This window comes from Siniperca chuatsi, linkage group LG16 (assembly GCF_020085105.1).
Source record: "Siniperca chuatsi isolate FFG_IHB_CAS linkage group LG16, ASM2008510v1, whole genome shotgun sequence".
Taxonomy (NCBI): Eukaryota; Metazoa; Chordata; class Actinopteri; order Centrarchiformes; family Sinipercidae; genus Siniperca; species Siniperca chuatsi.
Window position 1 is genome coordinate 8,501,994 of NC_058057.1, and position 26,109 is coordinate 8,528,102.

The window sequence follows — 26,109 nt, forward strand, 5'->3', positions numbered from 1 at the left end:
TCACTTTTGTTTTTGTTTTGTTTGGTTTTTTTTTTTTTTGTTTTTTTAGAGTTAGATGAGAATACTACTGATACCACTCTCATGTCAGTCCATTAAATATGAAGCAACAGCCATTACACAGCTTAGCTTTGCTTAGCTTAGCCTTAAGACTGGAAACACAGGAAAGCAGCCACCAAAAGTAGAAGAATCAGAAGAAATCTGAAGCATCTTTGAAGCTCACTAATTAGCACATTGTTTGTTCATGTTGTTTGTTTAATATAAAGTGTACAAACTACAACATGTATTTGTTTTAGGAGAGGAATAAACCCCCATAAAACCACAATGTGTGCATTAAACAAACAAAATATAACGTGTTAATTAGTGAGCTTTAGAGGTGCTGGCAGGCAGATTTTGTTACCTTTGGACAAAGCAAGGCTAGCTGTTTCCCCCTGTTTTCTGCTAAGCTAAGCTAACCACCTGCTGGTTGTAGCCTCATATTTACCGTACAGACATGAGAGTGGTATCACTCTTCCCATCTGTCTCTCTGCAAGAAAGTGAATAAGCGTATTTCAAATACAAAATGTCAAACTATTCCTTTAACCCATTAAAGTATTTGAGTAAAGACTGGTTAATTTACAGAGTAAATAGGTATGAGTTAGGATGAACAATGCAGTACTCTTAGTATTGCCTGCTATGAATTGTTTGTGGATTTAGTTGTCTAAAATGAAGTGAACGGTCCTAGTGTATTTTAAGTCATAAAATACTGTACAGTATGTGCAGTGTTTTATGTGATAGGTAAATGTATATGTGAAAAGATAATAGTGCAGATAGGAATGCAGTAGCAGTAGTATAGTGTTACTCGCGGGGTCAGTGGCAGCAGGACTTTTTAATATCTCCCATTTCCAAGGGAGACCAGCCCCCATAGTTTATATAACACAGGAAACAGATGTTGGCAACACACAATCATCTCTCTCTCTCTCTCCGCCTTTGTCTCCTCTTTCTTTCCCTTTTGTCTTTTACTCACGCTATGATGTGTCCCAGGCAAGTTGCAGTATGTATGTTTTCTCCATCATGAAAATACCTGTACATTGCTCAGTATTCTGCAGTTTTACAACATGGACGCATATAAAAACTGCTGCTTTCCTAATCAAAACTACTACAGACTGGTGTAGTGACACAGATACATATCATTAAATCCATTTCTTTTAAGTGTACTATTGCTTAAACTTGCAATTTAAAGTCTAATCCAGTGCCTAGTCAGTTTTTGTTTCATACCGTATGAGCTATTTCTTAAAGTAGGGGTTGACGTTTTGAGTTGTGGATTATTTGTTGTGTAATCCTGCTCTTTAGCTGCAAGCAAGCACTACGGTGATGTGGTTATTTTCCAGTGCATAGATGCAACACAAATAAACACATCATCCAGAAAATAGTGTTCGTATCAGAGGAGTGAGACCAGATGGGATCAAAGGATGGAGAGAGGAAACCATTTAAATGGAGATCACAAACACAGTTTCAGGTGAATGTCAAGACCACAGTCCTCACCTGCTTTTACGCTGTAAGATCCGTCCTTGTGGTGGTATCCTATTTTTAAAATCTGTGTCATACTGTATCAAAGTTGAACCCCACTGACAACTTAAAGCCAGTCTCTGACCTGAAATACTTTTTTGTGATAATCGATTTTGAGACATGCTGCCTTTTTCTCAACTTTGGGAATTTGTCAGAAAATGAAAAGTCCATTTCACCTCCTCTCGCTTCCAAGCCCAGATGATGCCTGTTGCCAAGGCGACCGCTATAACCCAGGTGACCGACCCTTCCTGTGAGCTGTGCCCTGTGATTGGCCTATCGACTGGGGGGGTTTTCAGATTGAGCGTTTTGATTGGCTGGCTGGTTGGCAGAGGCAGGGGCCCCGGCAGACAGAGATTCTGTAGGGAGCAGTGATTTAATCGGCTGGCAAGCAGGCAGACAGTACGCGCACACACACACACACACACACACACACACACACACACACACACACACATATATATATACTGGAGGTGCAAGGGGAAATTTGGCCCAGTGGGGGTCACCTCTGTGGGAGCGAGCATATGTGTGTGTAATATCATGCTCTCCAGGAGAGGCGTTGCTGGCAGTAATAGAAGCACTCCCAGGAGCAGACCACGCTGGGTAATATCACACTCCCTAGGGAACTCGCCATACACACACTCACACACCCCACCCCCCCAAACACACACACACACATAGCAAAACATGGCACATATGGCCTGTGTTCAACACGACTTACATACTAATGCAAAGATCCAGACGGGGGGGACACAAATCAACAGTGCACACACATCCTATTAGCGTCTTGCATTCCTACAAGATCACATGTGTCCTACGCTTGCAGTTACACTGACAGTAATGTACTTGGTTTTATAAAATAATATTTCAGGTGTTTTCATATTAAAGTTTGGTTGGTATATGTGTCACCACCTGTACTCATTTTTGTGACATGACCAAAGCTGCGCAATACAGTGGAGAGCACACACAATCTGACACAATAGCCACTATCTGAAACTGCTACTTTCTTGTAACGTGTTATCATCAAACTCACGTTTGATAGGATGTTACTTATATTTCATCCCTATTTAAATGTCAGAAATATGTATTGTTGTTAATAGCATGTGTTAATTGCTCCTGGAGATATTAAAGATTTCACACAAAATGAATTTAAAGAATTAAAATAGGTTTTCTGAGAATAACATATAACTGGGGCAAATGGCTGTGCCTCCCCAGATCAATCATGTGATCACTTGAGAGCTGCTCTTAAAGGTTACTCTTACACCTTTCTGTAAGTAGGAGTAAGTGGCTTAATAAATGTGTCTTATTCTTCACTTTTAGCGAAGAACTAAATTCAGTCTTTTGCGTTGTGTATTTCTTGTTTGAGGAACACGGGCCCAGGAGCCTAAGAGGCAGCAAAATAAAATCTGAGTGGTCATAAGATGATTAACATTATAGCGAAGGAAAGCATAGAAAACATATTTCTGCCATCCAAAATTATTAATTGTTTATTTTTTCAGACATTGCTGTAATTTGGCGTTCTTTTCTGGCAAATTACTGAATAATTTACCAGAAAAGCAGCAACATGTCTTCCCAGAAATAGTGTCCTCCATCATTCTTGTTTTAGGTAGAATTGTTCATTGCTGTGCAAGCACCACAAATGCCGTTCACCTCCACTGTATTTGTGTGGTGGCAAAAACATCTGGTACCTCTCAACCTGGGCTAATATAACCAAAATGAACTGCATGGCTAAACACCACAAGTTACTGCTTTTTTATAATTTTGGTGAATTTCTGACTGATCCACCGACATAGGGGAGTAATGAGATGTGTATTTCTCCTCCACTTCAATACAAAATGCTCCTCAGGTTTTAGAATTTGTTTCCAATTAATGCTCACATGCTCGGCTCTGGCATATCTGACATTTCCCTCTTAATAGATTCCTTGCAGTACTTGCAGAAATCAGAAGCCTGCAGTCATGACATCTCCCCACCCTGTAGCATGTACCTGTATCACATCACAGAGCACTACAAAGTGAGCTGAACATGAGGCAGGACGGCTTTAATTTTATATTTGCTTTTCTCTCTCTCCCTCTTCTGCCGTTCTCAGTCTCTGCCGTACACAAACTCCAGATTTTGCCACATTCAGATGACAAGGCAGATGAAAGCAGGGAGAAGGCTGTGAGAGATAGAGACAGGGAATGTGTTTTTTTTAATGGCGGCCCGTCTGAGATCCCTCCCGTCTCTATAATCTATAGGCTGGTTTCACTCAGATTGGGAGCCAACGCCTTCATTAGGTGAGGGGGAAGCTGCTTTGATCTAAAAATACACACCAGCATCGCCTCTGGAGTGGAAAAAGTTAAAGAGTCTCCCTGTGTCTTAATCAGAAAAATGCCTCCTGATTTTGTTCTGCGGAGAGGCCACGGATTGGAAAATATTGAGCGAGGTGGCATTGAGGATGTATTAATTCTCATTCCTCCAAGTGTTAGCCTCCTTGGGAATATGGGAATCATTGCTGTGTGTACAGGTAGTTTGGTAAATAAGAATCCGGCACAAGGTCTGGACTTTGAGCTTGTGTTAGGGCTTTGGACTTGTTGGCTTATGTCGGTGTGCTGTGTTTGTGATGTGCTTTGAGGGGCCCGATAGCACTTCCAATAACATCTCTCTCATCTATCTCCCTGCCCCTCTCCACCCCTCCCTCCCTCTCTACCTCTTTCTTTATTTCTTTCAGAGCATAGGCAAAGGCTCTCTGTGGTCCATAGATCCGGAGTATAGGCACAACCTGATCCAGGCGCTGAAGAAGACGCCGTACCATCCCTACTCGCCCGGCCTGGCCACCCCTTCCACCTCCCCACCCACCCTGCCTCAGACATTTCACCACAGGTAAGACACTTTATCTAATTGGTTGATTGATTGATGAGTTTGTATGACATATCTGATTTACTTAATTGCTTAGCCACTTGATTGGATTAATTTGCTGGGTTAATAAACCCTTTTATTCATTGAGAGCAGAGACAGATAGATAGATACATACATACATAGATGCTACAGCACATCACTAGCTCTTTTCATGGCCATCACTCCTATGGCATGTACAACTAATTTAAGAATTTTCTTCTTAGGGACGGACAAAATGCGATCTAGATGTGTCTTTTGTGCCACATACAGATTATTTGACTTTGTCCACAACTGAAAAAACACTTGTTCGACTAAATCATAATGCTTTAATCTGAATGAATTTGGAGTTGAAAATATAATATTGAAATCAACTCAAATTAAATGTATAACCAAAATAAATGTAGTAAATGCAAAATTAATAATCTGTCATGGCGTGCCAGTTTACTGAGAGGTTGTTTTTTTTCTGATTTTATTGGCATATTTTGGCACAACAGTATACAGTTCAGCAGTCGTTAGGAAAGTTGTCTCACTCCAACAGCTGCACCTGGGTCTTTATGCAGGTCTCTGTCCAGGATCATCCTCTGTTGCACCCGATGGTTTAACATCGCCTTCTGCATAATATTCTCTCATCTAGTGTTAGCATGACTGTCACGTCCTCTTGACCACCTCCCATCAAAGTCATGTTTTTTAGCATCTGACTTAATGTCAGATGCTAAAACCATTCACTCTTTATTTCTGTCACAGTTTGCCGCTGCAGCTGTACTACCAATACTGCTAAACTTGTTATGTTTTCATCTACTGACTCCTGACGGCAGGACTTTGGGTGACAACTAAAACTTTAAACGTTTTCCAGTCAGCTTTTCAAATGTAAGGATTTGCTGCTTTTCTCTTTGAAAAAATAGATTTCTGGTTGGTTTCAGTTGAATGATCCAATAGCAATTCTTATTATTCCAAGATCAACCTTTTTCTCCGCGAATGTGTGCACATTTGCACACAATGTTTTTTGCCTCGGGCAATTGTGGCAAGCATTTTTCACTATTTTCTGATGCTTTATGGACGATTAATCAAAAAAATGATCGATACATAAATCGCTAAAAATAATCGGTAGTTGCAGCCCTAAGGCACATATAACAAAACAAATACACTCCGTCACCTCTTCTGCTCTCTCTCTCTCTCCATCTTTCGCTCTCTCTCCACCCACCTGGCCCAAGGCGTTATATAGCTGACCTGCCCCAACAACACTCATCCTTCCTCCTATCTCCCTCAGGCTCATCACAGGTTAAAAAAAAGCACTGGTAGCCTTTTTTTTTCTCTCCACACGTTCACTCCCTCACCCTCTCCCCAGCCTTTCCTGTCCATCCCCCTGTTCTGCCTTTTCCTCCGGCTCCTAACACTCCTCCGTTCCGCTCCTCTCACTCTCTTGTCTCCTCGTTTAATGTCCCACACACCCTCCCGCTCATCCTCAGGCATATATTACAACTAGTGGGGCACCCAGTATTCCGTCTTCTTTATTTATCCCTGCTGTGATTTATTCCCTCTCTCTTTCCACGCTTTTCACTCTCTCTCTCCACCACTTTATCATTCAATTAAATCCTCCTTTGTCTTCATTCACCTCATTCTTCTGACCCCTCACAGCCCCACACACACACACACACACACACACACACACACACACACACTCATGCCCACATCTCTCCACAGCATCCACCTGTGTTGTTTCCTCCACATTCCTCTCCTCTACCCTCCATCCTCTCATTTTGCAAACTTCTCGGTTTCCGGCTCTTCTGCCCATCCATGTGGATATGCCAGCGAGAGGTACTATTAGTCGTCTTTTCTCCCTTTCTTCCGCTTGTTCTCTTTCTCTCTCTCCATCTCTCTCATTCTCTCTCCCTCTCCGAATACCCCACCACCCCCCCACCCCGCTCCCCAGTTGATCCGGGCAGGTTGGCTTGCAGAGCCAGCGGACTGTGTAAGACAGAATAATTGGTTCACCACAAAATGTAAAAGTGTCATTTTGAACAATGAGGTATGGGGAAGTGGAACAAATTGGAGGCCGGATTCGGAACATGAGGAGGAAGGGGAGGCGGGGTGTAGTGAGGAGAGGTCGGAGTATGTGGGGAGTGAAGGGAGGAGGGGGAGAGGGGGGAGGTTGTTCATTTGCATTGTGACACACAGTGCGAAATGAGAGAGTAAGTGAGGAGAGTCCATTTCCTGGTTAGAGTGGAGCGCGGGGTCCCTTGAGATGCAGCACCTGAAGAGCATGCATTGTGTGTATTTGTGTATCTACGGTACGTGTGTGTGTGTGTGTGTGTGTGTGTGTTATCTTACCTTCCTGGCAGCCATTGGTTTTGATTAACAGTTATGTTCGTAATCTGCCCATTTGATTCAGTTGATTCACTGACTAATCGTTACAGCTCTAGTTTCCACTCAGTTCTTCACAATATGAAAATCAACGGAGACTTGCTTGAAATTCAAAATCCATCACAATGAATCTTTCGTTGCCTTTCTTGTCAAAGATACATGACAGTTTGTAGTTATGAGCAGGGATTTGGTGCATGTGAGCAGTCTCCAACATGAAAAACCCGAGAGTGAGCTGCTGAGCAACAAACTTTTTAATGCAAGAAATGACATATTTACACTAGCCTTTTCATAGCCTCCATTTTTGCTCATTTTTCTGTCTTTTTTGTCCAGGCATAAGAAATACTTTTTGACTCTCAGATGTCAGAGCATCCTTGAACGTCCTTGAATCCTTGAAAAGGAGAGCTTTCAAAAAGTCACTGCTTTCAACTTTCAAAACTTTGACTAAACATATCAAGGCTTCTAAATGTTACCTACTGTATGATTGAATAACAAGCTTCGTTCAAGTCTCTGTGAGTTGACTTTTTTATATCCTCCTTAGATTAATGGAAACCAGTGGCTGCCTGGAAAGTAGAAAATCAATCTAAGAATTTATGGTGTGCTTTAGAAATTGGCCAGCAGCAACATAGAGCACAGGCACAGCATGTACAGTATGCACAATTTGTTGCTAATGTACTAAAACATGAACACCACTTGTATGGTCCTTTAACCTCTCCAGCAACATTGTGCTGCTGTTCCATCATACAGTAATGCTGCTGGATCCACATCCCAAAGTTTCCAAAGATATTAAGCATGTCAGGCTGAATTAGCAAAATGTGTATATACTGTACAATATACACAAGATATCTGTAATATTTCCAGCTGATGTAATGGTGCAACAATAAAGAACATTTATCTTAGGTTTATAATAATTCATATAATACTATCTTGGGAATTTACAGGATTTTCTAACTTTAAAGCCACTTTAAAGTGGTGAATGTAAGGGGGAAATCTGGGTTCAATAGGTTATGGGTAATTAATATCACCCTTTAAAGCTCTGTGTAATAACTTGGCAAAATAGGGGCACTGTGGACAGAAGGTCAGAATTTACTGCACTTTGTTACAGTTTTTATGATGTTCAACAATAAACGAACAAGTTCTAGCGGGAGCTTGCAGATCACAGAGGATCAAAATGTGCAAGGGGAAAAAAAAGTCTCCACTCAAGGTCCACTTACTATCTTTTTCCTGAGCTTTCAACTGTATCACACAGTTTTCATCGCAGCTCATAGTTGTTATGGAGATGGATCAGTCGACAAATGTTATGATTTCATTCAAACCTTTTTGCATGAATAAAGAAAACTCCATCTGCTGATGAAGACCATTTGATACGGCTAAGATAAGTTTTTTTTTTTTTTTTAATTTCTGGCCATTATAAGATCAAAAAAACCTCATCACTTTTAATTTCGCCACCCATATACTATTCAGACAGTTCAGTTAACATAAATGCTCTGTTAAATCTTGTAAGAGTTAACAGTAACACTGTTAAAAATGTAAACATCACATTTTACTATAAAAAAGTCATCATATAGAACTTTAAGGTCAAGGTCATTGTTTGGTACTGTATGACGTTAGTAGTAATGAGTCTTAAGGTTAGGATTAGAAGTTTAGGGAATAAATAATAAATAAATCTAGCCAGAAGAATACTAAAACAAATGCACAAAATCAAATGTACAGTCTATTTTAGCATATGGAATAAGGTATTAACAGTTTCCTTTATATATATATCTTGGAACTCAGAAGGTCCAATCAGTATAACACAATATCTCTCTCAAGAGCACTCGCTCTCAAGAATATTATGTTATGAAGTGTAATGACTGTGAATGGTTGCACAGCATGTCTATTATGTTAAGGTCAAGGACTGTCTCGAGCAGTTCTACACAACTCAGAATTGGAAGATGAACCAAGAGAAAGAAGATATATAGAGAGAGTAAGCGGCAGGGTGAGGAGATGAAAAAAATGAGGGGAGCAAGAGGATGAGAAGGGAGGGAGGGAAGAGAGGGAGAGCGATGATGCTTCTTTGTCCTCTACTCTGTCGCTCACACCTCTTGGTTTTTCATGGACCATAATAACTCACACCGCTCCAGTCGACCCCCACCTGCAGTTTGCTTCAGAGTGTGTGTCTGTATGTATGACTGTATCTGCATGTATGTGTGTGTGTGTGTGTGTGTGTGTGTGTGTGTGTGTTAGTCCGTGCAGTTATTTGTTCGGTGTGTGTGTTTGTGTGAATGTAGGTATACTATGCATCCATTTCCAAATGGGTGTATGTGGATGTGTCTGACATATAGAAGGGTGTGTATGTGTGTGTGTGTGTTTGTGTGTATGTAAGGGAGACAGAGGGAGAGAGAGAGAGCATGCTGGGTAGGAGGTCAGCTCTATGGTGCATTCCTTCACACCCCATCAGCATCTGGATGAGAGGAGGAGGGGAGGATAGAATGGATGGAAAGAGGGAAGGGTGTCTCAAGGGGGTTGGGGAGGAGCTCCCACCCTCTCCCTCTATTCTTTCTCTCCCAACGTCTCCCCTCGCGTGGAGAAAAAAGATGAGGGAGATGTTGGGGGGGGGGGTGTTGCAGAATAAGCGTCTGCCATGAGTTTAGCCCCTCGCCCACTACATTAAATGCACAGGGTCGCCTTGGCAACGGGAACGCCACCATGGCAACACATGTAGTATAGGGCAGGTGCTGTCGCACTGTGAAGCCATTTGTTGAGAGAGAGGGAGGGATGGGAAGAGAGACAGAAAGAAAGAGTGAGAAAAGGGTGAGGGGGGGGGGAATGAAATGGGCGGGGGGTGAAAACAGACAGGCTGTTAGCGCAGGAAAAATATGTTATTGCCGTGGCAACGCAATGTGGCAACTCTCCATGGCAACAGCAGGTGGCTCAGGGCTGAAATTTGCGTTCACTGCTTTTGCTTTTTCATATTGTGTGTGTGCATGTACAGTAAGTGTGTGTGTGTCTGCATGTCCATTATTCCCCTGCATCTGGTGAGGTGAGTGCCACATCACAAGTGCAGACGTCCAAATCCTCTCATTCAGCAGCTTAGCAGAACATAAAACAGGACTCACATTACAAAGGAAACTCTCCTGATGAGTGGAAACGACGAGTGGGTTGCTTTTTCAGAGTTCACAGCATCCCCAGGTGTTTTCTGTCCTGGGTGTCTGTTATGTGTGTGTGTGTGTGTGTGTGTGTGTGTGTGTGTGTGTACATATGACCAAGATCCATGTTGTCAGACACACAATGACTGTGTTTGAGAACAGCCTGTCTAGCTACAGAGAGAAAAAGAAAGGAGCAGTCGGACGTGTTGGCTAATGGGGAGCTAAAGACCACTCAGCCTGGAAAAAGCTCTTAAAGCCTCTCTCTCTCTCTCTCTCGCTCTCTCTCTCTCTCTCCTTTTCCCTCTTTCTCTTTCCCTGTCCATCCATCTTTCTCCCTCTGTCTGAAAATTATGGATTCACCAGCAGCACTGTATCTATTGTCTTCTTGTGTGAGTGAAGATGTCTCAGTCTATGTGAGAAATGCAGTCATTACCTCCCTCATTAGTGGTGCAATGATCACCTAAACTGAGTCCCTGGCTTTGTGTGTTCCTCTGTGTGTGTGTGTGTCTTTGCTGCAAGAGCATGACTGTAAGCGTGTGTTTGAATGTGTCACACTACGCAAGTCTGTCTTAAACATGCCTGTGTGACATGAGCGCGAGTTAAATGTGTGTGCGTTGATGAGGCTTTTTTTTTTTTTTTTTAATTGAATGTGTGTGAATGGACCAGTGATGGGTGGTGGGGGTTTGTCATGAGAAATTACCCCCATGGACTACAGCGGCGAGGCTGTAATTCTCCGAGGTAATCACAGGGAATAATGGCAACAGTGGGACACCCGGGAATCTAATCACTATAATCAGAAGCACTGGCTTATGGGCTCAAATTCTTGCCTTGCTATCTGCCTCGTGATGAAGCCTGCTGGGCTGGTTGGCTGCTGCAACATGATCAAATGATTGACCAGTGTTCTCTTTCTCTCTCACCCACACCCCCCATCCCTTCTTCTTTCCTTTCTAGTCCTCCATTGTGGTCGGGGAGTCCCCTCTTCAGAAAGAACGGAGGAGTTCTCCTACAAGGTACCGTTTCACCTCCGCAAGTCTTGTACTGTATGTGTGTGATCTCCCGCCTGTTTCTTTATTTCTTGCTCTTTCTCTCTGTCTCGTCTCACTCCCCCAACCCTCTACGGATGTGCCAACTCCAATCATCTCAATTCCAAATCCCTCTTTTTAGAAGCGCACCTTGAGAATACCAAGTGCTGAGTTCTGACACTTGGCTTGGTGCCAGAGGAGGAATGCTTTTTCTACGGAGGCGTATTTGAAAGTTAAAAAAAGAAAAGAAAAGAAGTGATAGAGATGCAGCAAGTGAGAGAGGAAAAGAGAGGAGAGAGAAAATCTCAGCTTCAAATCAGAGGCTGGGGAGCAATCCCCTTCCCTCCTTTCCTCATTCAACACAACATACAGTCTCACTCTTTTACTCTGATACACCTTCGTTTCCCTGTATTTCCCATTATTCCTCTCCTCTCCTCCTCTTCCTCTTCCCCCCCGATCTCCTCACTGGTGGCTGGACGGCAGTTTAAATGGACATTCAATCCCAATCAGGGAGCACTCCAGGAGCTCGCTGGGCTGCCGAGTCCTAAATGGAGGGGGAAATGGATACATTAGGCGTCTGCGGCGCGCCCTCCATCGCCACTGATAATGGAGTAGTAATGGTCAAGGAGCCGGGGTTGGAGAGAGTGTCTGAAAACCTGGACTCCCTCTTGACGCACACAATCTGAGAGTGATGTGTCTGAGCGGCTGGACAGATGGACGGATAGATAGGGAGACGGTCAGGAAGGCCAACTCGGAGTGCACATGTGACTTGGAGAGACAGGAAAAGGAAACTTTTTTAATGTGTTTTTGAATGGAGAGAGGGTGCAGAATGGTCAGGCGTGACATTCGGAGGCAGCGGTGAGAAAGAAAGTTGTGACAGACAGCCAGAGGCAAAGACAAGGAAAGGGGGGGGGGGACTGCCAGAGAGAGTGAGTTTGGGGCTGTTAGTGCCCTCCATTATTACTTCCATCTCCCATTCCCAGAGCTTTCAGAGCTGCTCCGCTCTGAGCTGATGTGGGCTGAAATCTGCCTCTCCCTGTGGCCCAGCACCGGCTCAGGATGAACACAAGGACAATGCATGGCAGCTGTGTCCTTAATCCAACCCATCACCCCAAAGTTCATCATTTAATAGCTCTAAATTATAGAGGATCTGCTCGGTCTAAGTGTTCCTATTTTATTTAACTACTTTCATTTAAGAAGGAACCTTTTTTCAATTTAGAAACCTGTTCTCAGGCTTTATTAACCTGTCAGCTGCAAAGGAAGGGTGTGTCCAAGTTAATAGAAAAATTGACCAGCTGTTAAATGTTTAATTGCAGCATATCTGCACATCACAACCACTTTCAAGGTTCAAACATGTATTGGGTTTACGTCTGTTGAATTACATCTATTTACAAATGACTTCCCTTCAGCTCTACCAGAACAATAAACTCAGAATATTCTACTCAGATGGCAGACAAGGTCAGGCTTCCAAGTTTTTTTTTTTTTTTTTTTTTTTTTTAGATGAAGGGTTTTTTTTTTGTTTGTTTTATTGAAACTACAGACAGCTAGAGAGCAGTAGCTATTTTAATAATTTAGACATTATAGCAGCTGAATTGAACGGGCAGTGGTGGAAAGTGACTAGGTATATTTACGTATATTTATTTAAGTACCATTTTGAGGTACTTTACTTGAGTATTTCATTTCATGCTACTTCAGCCCTAATATACTACATACTTAATTACTTTTCACAGGGACATATTTTACTTTTTACTCCACTACTTTTATTTGACAATTATAGTTACTGTGCAGAGTCAGATTTCACCTATACCTATGATGATGCATTGTTATAGAGAAACTACAGTGTCTGTCTATATAACCCTAAGTCATTAAACTGGACATTGGACCATTAACATCACTGCAATACTTGAAATAATTGTCCAGTATTGTCTGTTAAATACTCTGGTGCAATATACTCTGTTTTCAGTTTAATTTATTGATAATTATTCATACTTCTATTACTGCTGTGCAATATCCACCGTCTCATAAGCATCTTAATAAGCTACAAATAACTTGAAAGTACTCATTTTTGCACTATTACTTCTTACTTATATTATTACATTGTATTATACCGTATCATCAACCGGTAAATCCACTTTGTACTTTACACTTATTTTAATTTTATACTTATATCCACTTTGTACTTAATTTATCTTGCCTGTATTATAGTGTATTATATTTTGATCTGCTTAGAACTTCTATTCCTGTGTGCACTGATGCGATAGTGAGCAGCTTTAACAAAAGAGTTTCCCCTCTGGGATCAATAAAGTATTTCTGATTCTGATTCTGATTCTGAAATACTACCCAGTAGTTGTAAAATATTTATTATTAGCTTCACCTCCTTCACCTACAATATTAAAATACTGCTTACAAGTTAATGCATCAGTAATAATAATCCAATATCATAATATAAAATAATAGGGAGCATTCTATTGCATATTGAGTACTTTTCCTTTTGATACTTAAGTACATTTTGCTGATGATAGTTCTGTATTTTTACTTAAGCAGTGGTGGAAGAAGTATTCAGATTTTTTACCAATGAAAAAGTAGCAATGCTACAGTATAAATATACTCCATTACAAGCAGTAAGTAAGTCCTGCATTCAAAATTTGTTGTGTTATCAACAAAATGATGGCCCCTTTCAGAGGGTTTTATTATATTAATTATAAAAGTATTACTAATTCAAACAACTTTTTAATGTTGTAGCTGGGCCCCTTATCCTGTATGTGTACTTGAGTAAATGTCCTTAGTTACCTTCTACTTATGTTATTTTTTTTTAATTCATTATGATATTGCTACTTTTATTTAAGTAACGTATCTGAGTACCTCTGAGTACTTCACCACTGTACAGTTGGGAACAAAATATTGGAAAATAACTTAACTAATTCTGCAGTGACTTAACCACGACTACAAACCCTGATGACATCATCAGGATTATTTTTTCAGACTTGACAAAGCTCCCTACAGAGCCACAGAAGACATTATACAGTTGTTTTCACTGGCTGAGTAGAACTCCTTGAGACGAGTAACCTGAACTTCATGTGTAAAATCGATGTGTGCCCCTTTAAGTTTTCAAAGCAATATGAGACTCTAAAAGATTTCAAGCGAGCCCAAATCATCTTTGAAATGGCAGGTCAAAACATTAGATTTTTTTTTTTTTTAAATATGTTTAAGGGAATACAAATCATAGAAAATGTGACAAAATTCAGGCAAACTGCATCAACAGAAAAGAACAACAGGTAAGTTGAATCCAACCAGCAAGGATGCGGGTTAGCATTCGGCCTGATATGACCCATGTTTGTAGCTGTGTTTTGAAAGCTTATTAAGGTACAGTAATGAAGTGTTGCTTTAATTTGTCTCCCCCCTTCAAGTCATAACACATGTCAGTCAGCTAGCCACCTAGACGCTCAGCTGTAGTGTCAGATAGACAAGCCGGTTAGCCATCCAGTTAAACTGCCAGCGTTCTCAGCCCACCAGCCAGTCAGTTAGTCAGCCAGTCAGTCAGTCAGACCAGCCAGTCAGCCAGTCAGCCAGTCAGCCAGGCAGACAACAGTTTAACGCACAGCAGCCAAACTGGCGGGGGGGGGGTGACTGAGCAAGAGGCCACTTTCAAATGGTTGCGTTCTCAAGGTCTGCTGGAAGTGACCTTTGAACCTTTGGACTGCGTGTGTTTGTGTGTACTTGGTCCACTCCTCTGCCAGCCGTGCAGAGACTGCAGCCTGCAGGGCCATGTGGAACTCATTTAACAGGAGAGCAGGGGAGGCTGAGTGCATATACGGCACATGAGAGCGGAGAGGGGAGGGAGGCTGAGGGCTTTGCTTGCCCTGGAAAACAGGCAGGCAGGGGGAGACGGGCGGCAGGCGAAGACGTAGGAAGCAGACAGAAAGGCAGATCAGCTGGGCAGACATAGTAGAGGATATTTTCTCTCCAGGAAAAAGGCAGAGATGCAGACAGACACCTCTTCTCTTCTGTATTTACATTTTTTCCCTCAGTTCGTCCTGCTTTCTGCTACCAAGCCGAGTGTTTTTCTTCTTTTTTTTTATTGCTTTGAGCTTTGAGTAAAATGTATTGCTCAATCTCAGTGAGTGAGGATGGGCTTTGGGTGTGCTGCCTGCTCTTTCCCTGCTTAGTTTGTCACCTCATCTCCTTAGCATATGTCCCAGGCTTTTTACCTGCAGAGACGGCGTGCATTGCTCAGCTGGAGATGTGAGTCACCACTATACATAGAATGACAGCGATCGATAGAGAGGGAAAGAAATCAACAAGAGAGGACGGAATTAGAAAGAGAAAGAGAATGGTTTGCTGAGAAATTCAAACAGCAAAGCGAGGAGGTGAAGATACAGAACACGCACATAAGAGGAGAGTTGTCTGCGCTTGTACTAGGAGGGAGGTGTGTGTGTGTGTGTGTGTATCTAGGGTAAACAGAGGTGGTCAAGAGTGTGTCGCAGAGCTATGAGAGGCCGTGTCAAACACAGCTTGGTAATTCTTTTCCTCCTTTTCTCTCTCTCTCTCTGCTTTTCTCTATCACTTTCTCTGCTGATGCATGATCTACCACTCTGTGGCATGTGGAAGGGGAGCCGTTGCTATGGCAACCCAAAGCCTGACTGGAGCGAGGTGGGGAAGGAGGGGTGGGTGCACATCAACCCGGGGAGACCTAATGCACTGCCCACACACACACACAACCATGCAGCGAGTGATCAAGATTATAAAAGAGACTCTGTGCAGGGACCTACTTATAAGGTTATGGAGAGCAGAGCTGGAGATATCAGGGGCAGAGCCACACTAACTGGAGTCAATAAGATTACTGTGGACACAGCCGGCCACAGAAAAGCTACAGAAACACACCAACAATGACAAACGACAAACAGATCTATCATAATTCATCTTTGTGCGTTACAACATGAACTAAATATACGTTGTGGGATGGTTTTCTGGGGGGCCTCGCCATGACAACTTGTATGTTTTAATGAGCTTGTGGTTCCTGGGGCGAATTAAATTTCTCCTCATAACATCAATCATAAATTCACTGAGATTTAAAATCAGAATTAAAAAAAAGCAACAAAAAAAAAACAAACCTATGCTATGGTAAAACGTTTTTAGGATTTGCACCTTAACAAATGCTTATGCGGCTGACAAAGCAAACAGCAGGTCATCATTTGCGAAATGCAAATTGACCTTAGAGATGAAAATGACAGCTGCTTTAGTGAACTGGGATGGCTGTGGTGAGCAGCCAGCCCTGAGTAATGAGAGCTTCTGGCTCAGATGTACACATACACGCTTCTTGTCTTTCTCTCTTATCTTATCTTATCCTCTGCAACACAGACAATAAATATATAGTTATAGATTCACAGCTGTTGCAGAGTTGAAAGCATATACTGACGTAGCTCTCCCTTCTGGTCTTTCACAGTCCATTCAGTATTTGTGAAAATGGTCATGTCGTTCCACAAGTAGGAAACCACAGTCAAAGACTCTGACCTTGATGGAAAAGCTGAAGCTGCATAAGAAACTAACTTATTATTTGGCGGTACACTTAATTCTAAAGTGTTTTTTAAACTGAGACATTGTTGGTTCTGAACCAGAAAATGTTCCAGTATCTTCAGAAATCCCCCTGGACATGCTGGAACCTTAAATTAACCTTGTCAAGTGGGTTTATTTTAAATCTGGATGGCACCACCAAGTTTAATTCTTAGAGTTCCAGTAGTCTACACATACACACCCACCTAATTCATTATGGAAAAGTGAAAACATAATCAGAAATTTTAAAGAAATTGTTCGACATTTGGGGAAATACGCTTATTCACTCTCTTGCTGAGAGCTAGATGAGAAGATTGATACCATTCATATCATGTCTCTACAATAAATATGAGGCTACAGCTAGTAGCCTGTTAGCTTAGCTCAGAATAAAGACTGGAAACAGGGGGAAACAGCTAGCCTGGCTCTGTCCAAACATAAAAAAAAATGTACATCCTGGCACCTCAAGAGCTCATTAATAAACACATTATATCTCGTTTGTTTAATTCCTACAAAAACAGAAGTGTAAAAATGACACGTTGTCCCCCTTTTTCCAGTGTTTCTCCTAGGCTAAGCTTGCCGGCTGCTAGCTCTAGCTTCATTTGCATTCGCAGAAGATGCATTGACAGTGAGTACAGCTTTAAGTCTTGAGTCTACCAGCTGTCAGATTGGATTAGGAGCGTTGGTAAACCATGATCTTCAGGTCTCCCCACAGATTTTCAAATGGCTTCAAGTCCAGGCTTTGGGTGGGCCCCTCGCGGACATCCAGGGATTTGTTCCAAAGCCAGTCCATTATGCTGGATGTGTGGTTCAGGGTGTTGTGCTACCGGAAGGTGAATCCCCATTCTGTGGCGTTTTCTTCGAGGACCTGCCTGTATTTGGCTCCGTTTGTATGATGGTGCCAACATCATGCTGCAGTGTAGTGACACCAGGTGATAGCCAGGTGATAAGCAGCGCCTGGTTATTGCCAGTTGAAATGCTTGGCTTTCAGACCCGAGAATTCAATTTTCATCTCATTAGATCAGAGAAAGCACTATTTGGTAAACTCCAGGTGGGTTGCCATATGCCTGTGGAGTGAAATGGCACTTAGATGGAGTGCTGTAGAGTCCTTCTGGTAGGTTCTCTGGTTTCTGAGAAAATTGGTTAGCATGGCCATTGGGCCACTTTCTCCTCCTCCCCAACCCAATGCCCTTTCTGCCTGGTTACTGTTGACCAGGTGGACAACTCTTGGAAGAGTCTTGGTAATTCCAAACGTCTTCCACTTAAAGATGGAGCCCACTGTGCTCCTGGGGACTTTCAATACATGAAATTGTGATGGGACAATTTATGGGCAGTTAATCAAGAAAGCAATCCACAGATTAAGAGTAAAAAACTGTCTGGAATCATACTTAAATAATTTAACTTCTAATAAATGTATAAAACATTTCTAAAACCTTGTTTGATTTGTGAATTTGGAGTATTGTATGTGGATTGCTTTAAATACATTGAATGAGTTTTAGATACGTTTTAAACAAGACAAATGTGTCATTACTCACACACATTTTAAAATCGGTGGTATCCCCCTTGAAGTTCCAGCCGCCTGCTGTTCAGCCCACAGCATCAGATAGGCTGGATTTAGCCGAGCCCAGCGGTCGTTGGTAATTGAATGATTCGCAGCGGCCTTAACTCATTTATGACGCTTTCCCGCTCAATTTAACCTTGCCTTGCTCATCAATATTGCCCTGTTGGCCTCCTCAGACGGTCAGTGAATGTTCATCGAGCTGCTCACGGGTCTTATCGAGGTCCGATCGGGTTTTGGAGAAGCTTCCTCTGTGTTTCCTTCCTACTTTGAAACTGTTTTGTGTGTTGCATGTGACTAAAGATCTGTGTGTATAAAGTCTCGTGTCTGCTGCTCTCTCGCTCTCTCTTTTAGTTCCTCGTGGTGTGATCCAAAATGGCGCCCGTGTCAGGAGCCAGGCACTCTTCCCTGTGATAAGACCCCTACCTGTAAGCCCTGTGGGGAGCAGAACCTCGGCCATAAGGTGGGTAAACTTTGCTCCTGGTGCCCTCAACCATATAATTAATGTCAGTCAGGGCTTTCCCTGCACAAACACATTCCCTCACAGACATACACAGACGCACCCAAACCCAAATGCACACATACAGTAGCCTGCAAACAAACACAAAAAGCACAAACACACACACACACAAACCAGACCTCACATAAAAAAATTTCCACTGATAGTTTACATAATTACATCTTTATTGTGTCCAAACGTCAGATGCATTCACACGCTCCCCACTGTTCAGAACATTTTATCCAGGTATGTTTATATAACGGTCTCTCACATAAACACACACACACACACACACAAACAGGTTTATTAGAGGGAGAGGCCTCATGATTCAAAGAACATTAGGAGCATGCATGGACATGCACATCCATCATAGGAGCATAAGAGTATGATGGCCTGCACCGCATAATGAATTAAACATACCTAAAGTCTCACTAAAGGTATGCAGTGAATATTTGATCACTGTAAGGGGTGTTTTTCTTATAAGATATTAATATGCTAACCCTCTCATTTTGAGGGGAGAAAATGTCTGGGGGACAGGGCACGCTGCTGAAGCTCCTTTTGATTTATTGGTTGTCAGAATACACCCCTGTCCTTTAATGCCTTACAGAGAAAATTGTCTTCTGACTAATAGAGCTAAATATGTGTTGCAGTATAATGTGGAAGCTGATGTATAGTGGACAGCGGTTAAATGGCTTCGCTGCCGAATCGTCATTCTGTGTCGTTCTGACTTTAAAGCTTGCAAGGTCCTTTATGTGCTGAGCAAGTTTCACAACCTTAGGGAGCACGAGAGCTGCTCAAAATGCACTGTGTCATTTGAAAAATGCAAAGGTGGCAATCTCAAAATGAGTCTGCTTATTTCTAAAAGGAAAAGCTGACTCTTTTCGGAGATACAGGGTTTTAATCTGACCAGAGAAATATGCACATTGGGCCCTAGGGGGCTATTTGGGGGTGATAGATTATCACTTGAACTTTTTTTGCTTTCCAGCCAAATGCAGAGCAAACTGGAGCAGCTTCAGTGGAGTGAAGCGGCAGGCCACCTGGCTGGCAGTGTGACAGCAGGAGTAACAATATTCTCCCCCCGCTCTGTGTCCTTGCTTCATACAGATCATCCCTGGGAGATTATCTAAGCCGAGGACAGGACAGCCCATCCCGCTACTCTCCTCCGCCCTGCAGCGAGGACCTCCAGGACGACCACACTTACAGCACCGCAAAATCCCCCAGCAGGCTGTGCTCCTCCGAGGTCGCCACCCCTTCCTCCCTCCTGGACGACGACGACGACATCATCGCCGTGGAGATCCAATCAGACATCAAACCCGAGCCCCGGGAGATCCCGCTGGATTCTCATGTCACCACTGCCGCCGCTACCTACATTTCCCAGCAGCCCCTGCGCGGACAGAGACGTAGCTCGGGGGCGGGAGCTGGGACTCTGGCAGGAAGCAGTTTGCCCTGGACCAAAAACCGAGCGAGGGGCATTAGCGACACGCTGCCGCTGAAGAAGCGGCGCGCGGCGGCGGTGGAGAAGCCGCCGGAGAGTGACGACGAGGAGATGAAGGAGGCAGCGGGGTCGCTGCTCCACCTGGCGGGGGTCAGAGCCTGCCTCAACAACATCACAAACCGCACCGCCAAGGGCCAGAAGGAGCAGAAAGAGGCCCTGAGAAACTAAGACGCACACGTAGAACAAGTACATAGTCATGCAAACACACACAGACGGTATACAGCTCAAAGCACGCACACACACACATTAACACACAGACACACTCACATACAATACACAAATAGGTCAACAGGTAACGTTACTACAGCATTAGTCTCAACGGACACTTCTCATCTCCCTCTATCTATCTGCAGGGCATTAGGTGAATCCTACTTATTTGTGGCAATATCAAAAATCTATGTTTTCCTACATGTTCAGCAACACTAACATCAATGGGTATTTCTCATGTGTCTTTGTTGTTTTTGTTGTTTAAAAGGGGATGAAAGCCATAAAAAAAAGCATTGTTTTGTCACTAATTTGGACAAGTTGAACACAACAAAACTGAATCACATTGAGGAGGGAGCGTACAGGACATGAACACAGACGATGGCTGTTTGTCTTACCTGTTTGTTTCTATGTGAATCTGTAGCAATCTTGCAGTGATGCCAGCGAAGAGGGCAGAGCCGACGAGACGAGCCTATTTAACAAGACTTAGAGCTCTCTCGGCCGCTCACTGGCATCACTCGCCTACATCCACGAGCACAAATGTGAGACTGTGCCAAAGATAAGCGACCAGGTTGCTTCATGTAGCCGATACGACAGCTGACAAAAAAAAAAGGAAGGCATAGTAGTAAAGAAGAGCTAGAGAGAATGACCTTAAGTGTCAAAATAATTGTAAAACCCAATGTGATATATATATTCATGCACTTAAGATTATTTAACGCCACTTATAATAGAAGCATCATGGGTAAAGACATGGTTTATTTCAAGAGCACTCATAGTATTTAAGAATAGATATTTTAAAATAAAAAAAGGTCATGTTTATCACCATAGAGATGGATAGTGTGCCGGGTCTGAGGCAATATCTCCTTCATTTTGTTGTTGTTGTTGCATAATGTAAACGTCCCTAAAACTTCCCCAGTACTTCTGTCCATAGACGTAGACACCTGGTATAGATATCATAGCTACCAGTAGCTACCACGCCTTCCTATTCATTTGACAATGTCAAAGAACTATAAACATAAACTGTGGGTTTAGATTTCTGTTTGTGTCTGTTTACCCTCACTCTACCCTCATAAAGATATAAGCAATTTGTCCCGTGTGGACAACTCTGTAAAAAGGTAAGAAAATATTTTATTTTTTTCCTTTCTTAATTGAAGCAATTTGACCTGCAGGACTTTCTCAGTTATATTGCATGGGTGCTTGTAAATAAGATAAAAAGCAAATCTTTTTTATTCAAAGATCATGTAAGATAAACAATGTATTTAGCATGAAGCATGACTTATTTTCATATAAACCTTGATCCTAGAGGAAAGAAAAAAAGTTTTGCCGCCAATTCTTATACCCGTGATTATATTGGATTTTTTTTTTTGTTTTGTTTTGTTTTGTTTTGTTTTGTTTCTTTGAATCTTTTGGGTTCTTTTTTTCTGAGCGGGCTTTCAAAGACACGTCTTCAGGGAGGAACGTGGGAGATCACTCTGCAATTAGAGGCCCGAGGGTGCCACCTCTGGGCTTCGAGTTCAGGCTATGTAGGCCAGCTGAATCACCTCTTAGGGGTGGGCTTCCGTCTTCTTCTGCCTGTACAGTGATTTTTAGGTGTTCAGTGTTAACCCCAGTGTTATTTCAGAACACATCTGTAGAGTGTGTGAGTTTGTGTGCCCAGGAACACACACCCTTTAACATTGTGCCTGCCTGCCTGCCTGCCCTCAGTACCTCTGTTGTCATGTCTCTGACATGTTTTGACAGAACGTTACCTGTCTTTATTTATAACAGTATTGTTTTTTTTTCTCTCTCCTGTGTGTAAATGTACATGTGTCCTTATTTTCCATCAGCATTGTTCATTGTAACTGTATGGATCAGACGGGCATGGGAAACTTTGTAGGTGTCCTGAAAAAACCTCATATCTCTAAAAAAAGCTACTCGGGAGCTGAACTGAAAAGAGAGAGAGAATGTAGGAGATGGCATAAATAACAAAAAAAAATGTTTTGTTTTTTTGGTTTACATACAGTATTGTAAAGCCTTTGATTAAAGGAATTACCTGCCGTTGTGGATGTCAAGCTTGCATACAGTCGATCACATATTTATCTCAAGAGTCCAATCTGGAGATCAGAAGTTGTTTTTTTTTAAGTATTTAATATGTGTATTTCACTTAGGGTCATGAAAACACTGACTTGACTGAAATTCACAAGGGCAGTAGTGAGCTTTGACATTTTTGCATCAGAAGTGATATAGATACTGCACAGGCATTATTTTCGCTGAAACAGGAACGCATTAAAGTATTAATTCCCCCCCCCCACTTGCACAGATGCAGTGCATATAAAAAGCAGCTTTGTAGGAGAAAACATAGGCTGGGTTTGGTTGTAGCAGCAGAGTCAGACATGGTTTTGTTTAAGCTGTTGAGTGATTGTCAGCGAGCCAAGCAGGCAAACAAATGCATGTCCCATCCACTGGTACAGTCTTTTGCCACCTGTAGCATGCATCACTGGCTTTGCATTTTGTATGGTATCCATGCCGACATATAAAAAAGGCTAAAAGGAGACACTGTCAGTGTTCTTGTTGTGTGCCATCCGTCTCTCGTCTGATATCTGTCTGAGTGCTCCCGCGGCCCAGGTCAAGCACTCTGCTGTATTTGCAGTAACAATCCACTGTTGTGGTGACTAATAATGTGTTCAGCTGGCAAGAGGCATGTCGAGGGGAGAATGTGTTGCTTTAGCAACCACCTTTTTTCCTCTGACTCACTCAGTGACATGCAGGAAAGATGAACTCCTGACCTAGGAGTCCTGGAAAAACAGAGCAACACATAGAATATATGTGAGACATTTTAAAGCAAAGGAAATATACTTCACTGCCTGAGAAGCCCCCTAAATCAAGTGTTTCTTTCAAACCTGCCAAACAATGAAACGCTCTAAAAAAAAAAAACAAGTTGCCATTTTTTATTTGTTGATGTTTTATGCGCTTTTTCATTTTCTGTTTTGTTTTCTCTCTGACAAAATTATCTACAATACTGCCATTATTTTTGGTGACTGTCTGAGCTGAATATTGGAAAGCCATAGGTTAGAGATGTCAAAATGCAAAACTGTTATTGATCTGTGAGATGTGATGCGGAGTACACCCAGGTGTTGGTTTTTTCAGTAAATGTTCAATTCTCTCCTTATTGTGCAATCATATTGCCAAAGAATGATTTCAAGACCTATTTCATCACTACATGTAAATATCAACGTTGTCCAATACCGTGGCAAAAAATATATAAATGTTGTTTTATTTTGTTTTCCATTTTCTGAAAAACTGCAATGATGTTTATGTGATGTATTGTCTTCCAGTTGGTTGCAATAATAAAAAATACAAGTTGCAGAAGATTAGTTTGGCTGTTCCTTTTGACTGACTTGGCTCAAACATGAAAACCATAATCAAAGAGAATAATACCCTTGTGAGCTACTATGACACATTTAATAACAGCAACACTGGTAGGCGGTTCATCTGGGCTAACGAATGCAGCAATTTAACAATTTCTCCTCTCAAAATTCATAGTTAAATATAGTAAGCATTACAATAAACACACACTAACCCCCATTTACTGGTAAAGTGCTAGCTTTGTGAGACTGGAGACTCTTTAATTTGCTCTCAAGGCTGACCCCAATCATTAACCTCACATATTCCCATCAACAAGGGTCTTATCATAACCATGCCTCTTCCGCCAGTTAATTATTCATTTACTTCCTCCAATCATTTAGGTTCAATACTTCTGATTAAAGTCAAACTCAGTTTCCCCCTTAGGGAAAGAAGTAAAAGAGTTAAGTGTACCAAAGAGTTCCTCAATGCCTTATCAATCTGAGTGGTGCCATTTTGGAGCCGTGTGGCAGCGGAAGCCCATTCATAATTGAAGCCGAGACAGACTTAATCTCGAGCCAGTGCCTCCCTGTGCTGCACGCTCCCACCACCAACACAACTGGAGCTAGCAGCTCCTCTGTTGCTATGCAACTACAGCAAAGAAAGAAGGGGGAGAAAAGTGTGCATTCTCTAGATCTTTAGAGGGCATCATACTACTCAGTTACCGAGCTTGAGACTCAAAGGTAGCGACGGATAACGCAGCTTTATGTTTGATCTCATAGTTTGAGAAACACCTACTTGACACGAGTCTCCAGTCGTCTTTTTCACGACACTTCACATTAAAGGTGAATTCAAAAGCACATTCTCATCAGTGTCAGGCAGGCCTTTAATTTTCCCTCAGTGAAATAAATTAAATGAAGTCCGTAGTTGTGACATTCCATCTTAGAGGAGGCACACCGAAGTGCTAAGTGGATTGATGATTGCACAGAGAGCTGTGTTCCCCAGAGTGTTCCCCAGTCTATACCATCCATATCCACAGGGGCAAGTTTCCATGGAGACAGAAGTGGAAGTAACGTGCTTTTGTCAGCTCTCATTTACTGCAAAGCTTTATTGTTTTTGGAAATTGTCCCCTGGTAGTCAGGACAGGTGTATTTTTGATTAAACAGATAGAACCTTGGCTCATCCCAAAATTCACTCCCCACCCCCCTGAATTACATGTAAAATAGTTGCATGCTGCAAAGTGAATGGATTGTGTGTGTGTGTGTGTGTGTGTGTGTGTGTGTGTGTGTGTGTGTGTGTGTGTATGTGTGTGTGTGTGTGTGTGTGTGTGTGTCTGTCTGTCATGGAATAAGAAAACAAGAGCTTGTTTTCTGGAGCTCTAGTATGTAGTGTGATCACACTCTTGTGGCGGTAAGATGTTACTACATGAAAAGTGCTGTAGAAACATTAAACAGAGGCTCCAAATATTCCCACATAGAAGCACAGTTACATTATAAAAATGTCATTTTACTCAAAGTAGTAATACACCAGGGAAAGACTACTACATTACATGTAAAAGTCCTGCACTCAAAATATTACTTGAGTAAAAGTAGAAAGAAATATTAAATGTACTTAAAGTATCAAAAGTAAAAGCACTCATTGTGCAGATGAATGGCTGCTGTCACTATGATATGTTATTATCTTATTATTACTGATACATGAATGTATAAGAAGGATTTAAATATTGTAGCTGCTCCTGGTTCAGCTCATTTTAACTACTTTAACAGAAGTTTAATCTCTAAAAATGGAAGATATTGTATAAGCTAATCATTTATTGTATGTCAAATTTTAACCTGCAAACCAGTAACTACAGCTGTCAGATAAGTGGAGTGAAGTAAAAACTACAATATTCCAATGTAGTGTATAAAGTAGCAGAAAATGTAAATACTTCAGTAAAGTACAATTATCTTAAAGAGCATCCAGTGTGTAACATTTAGGTGGAGCTATAGGCAGAAATGGAATAGAATATTTATAGGCCTAAATATGTTTTCAGTCTTGTATAAATGCCTAAAAATAAGAATCATTGTGTTTTCATTACATCTCATTAGAATGAGACATTTTTATCTGCATAGGGAGTGGGTCCCCTTCCACGGAGGTCACCATGTTGCACCGCCATGTTTCTACAGTAACCCAGAACAGACAAAGCAAAACACTGGCTCTAGAAGGGCTGTTTGCGTTTCCCCGCGAGTTTCGCGGCCACCGTAGTTTCTCCTACACGCTTGGAAGGGGGGGGGGGGTGAGGCGAGCGGTATTCAAATGATTGCAAACTGCAATTTCACCGCTAGATGCCACTAAATCCTACACACTGATGAAATGTAGCAAAATGTAGCTCATTTAAAATGTTTTCAGGAGTAAGTTGGTTTGCACAGAAATGTTGATTCATGTGTGTTATAAATACAGAAAACGGAAAGAAAAATGAGTGTGGTGCTAAGAAAGGCAATTGTGAAAACGAAGGGAATAGAGTTTGAATTAGGATATTTTTTGATTTTTAAGTATTAGGCAACATAAAGTGGGCTACACA

The 26,109-nt window shown here is 42.0% G+C and overlaps 1 protein-coding gene across 2 annotated transcripts in view; it reads left to right on the plus strand.

The window, feature by feature from the left end:
* The window catches only part of ches1 (checkpoint suppressor 1), a 59,999-nt gene extending 36,421 nt beyond the window's left edge, over positions 1-23,578 (plus strand). For both annotated transcript variants that reach the window (XM_044169360.1, XM_044169362.1), the window contains 4 exons: positions 4,251-4,402; positions 10,855-10,913; positions 18,385-18,493; positions 19,634-23,578. In XM_044169360.1, the coding sequence (XP_044025295.1) occupies positions 4,251-4,402; positions 10,855-10,913; positions 18,385-18,493; positions 19,634-20,192 (879 nt within the window). In that variant the 3' untranslated portion in view covers positions 20,193-23,578. The remainder of the gene's footprint in view (positions 1-4,250; positions 4,403-10,854; positions 10,914-18,384; positions 18,494-19,633) is intronic.
* The last annotated feature ends 2,531 nt before the right edge of the window (positions 23,579-26,109 follow it).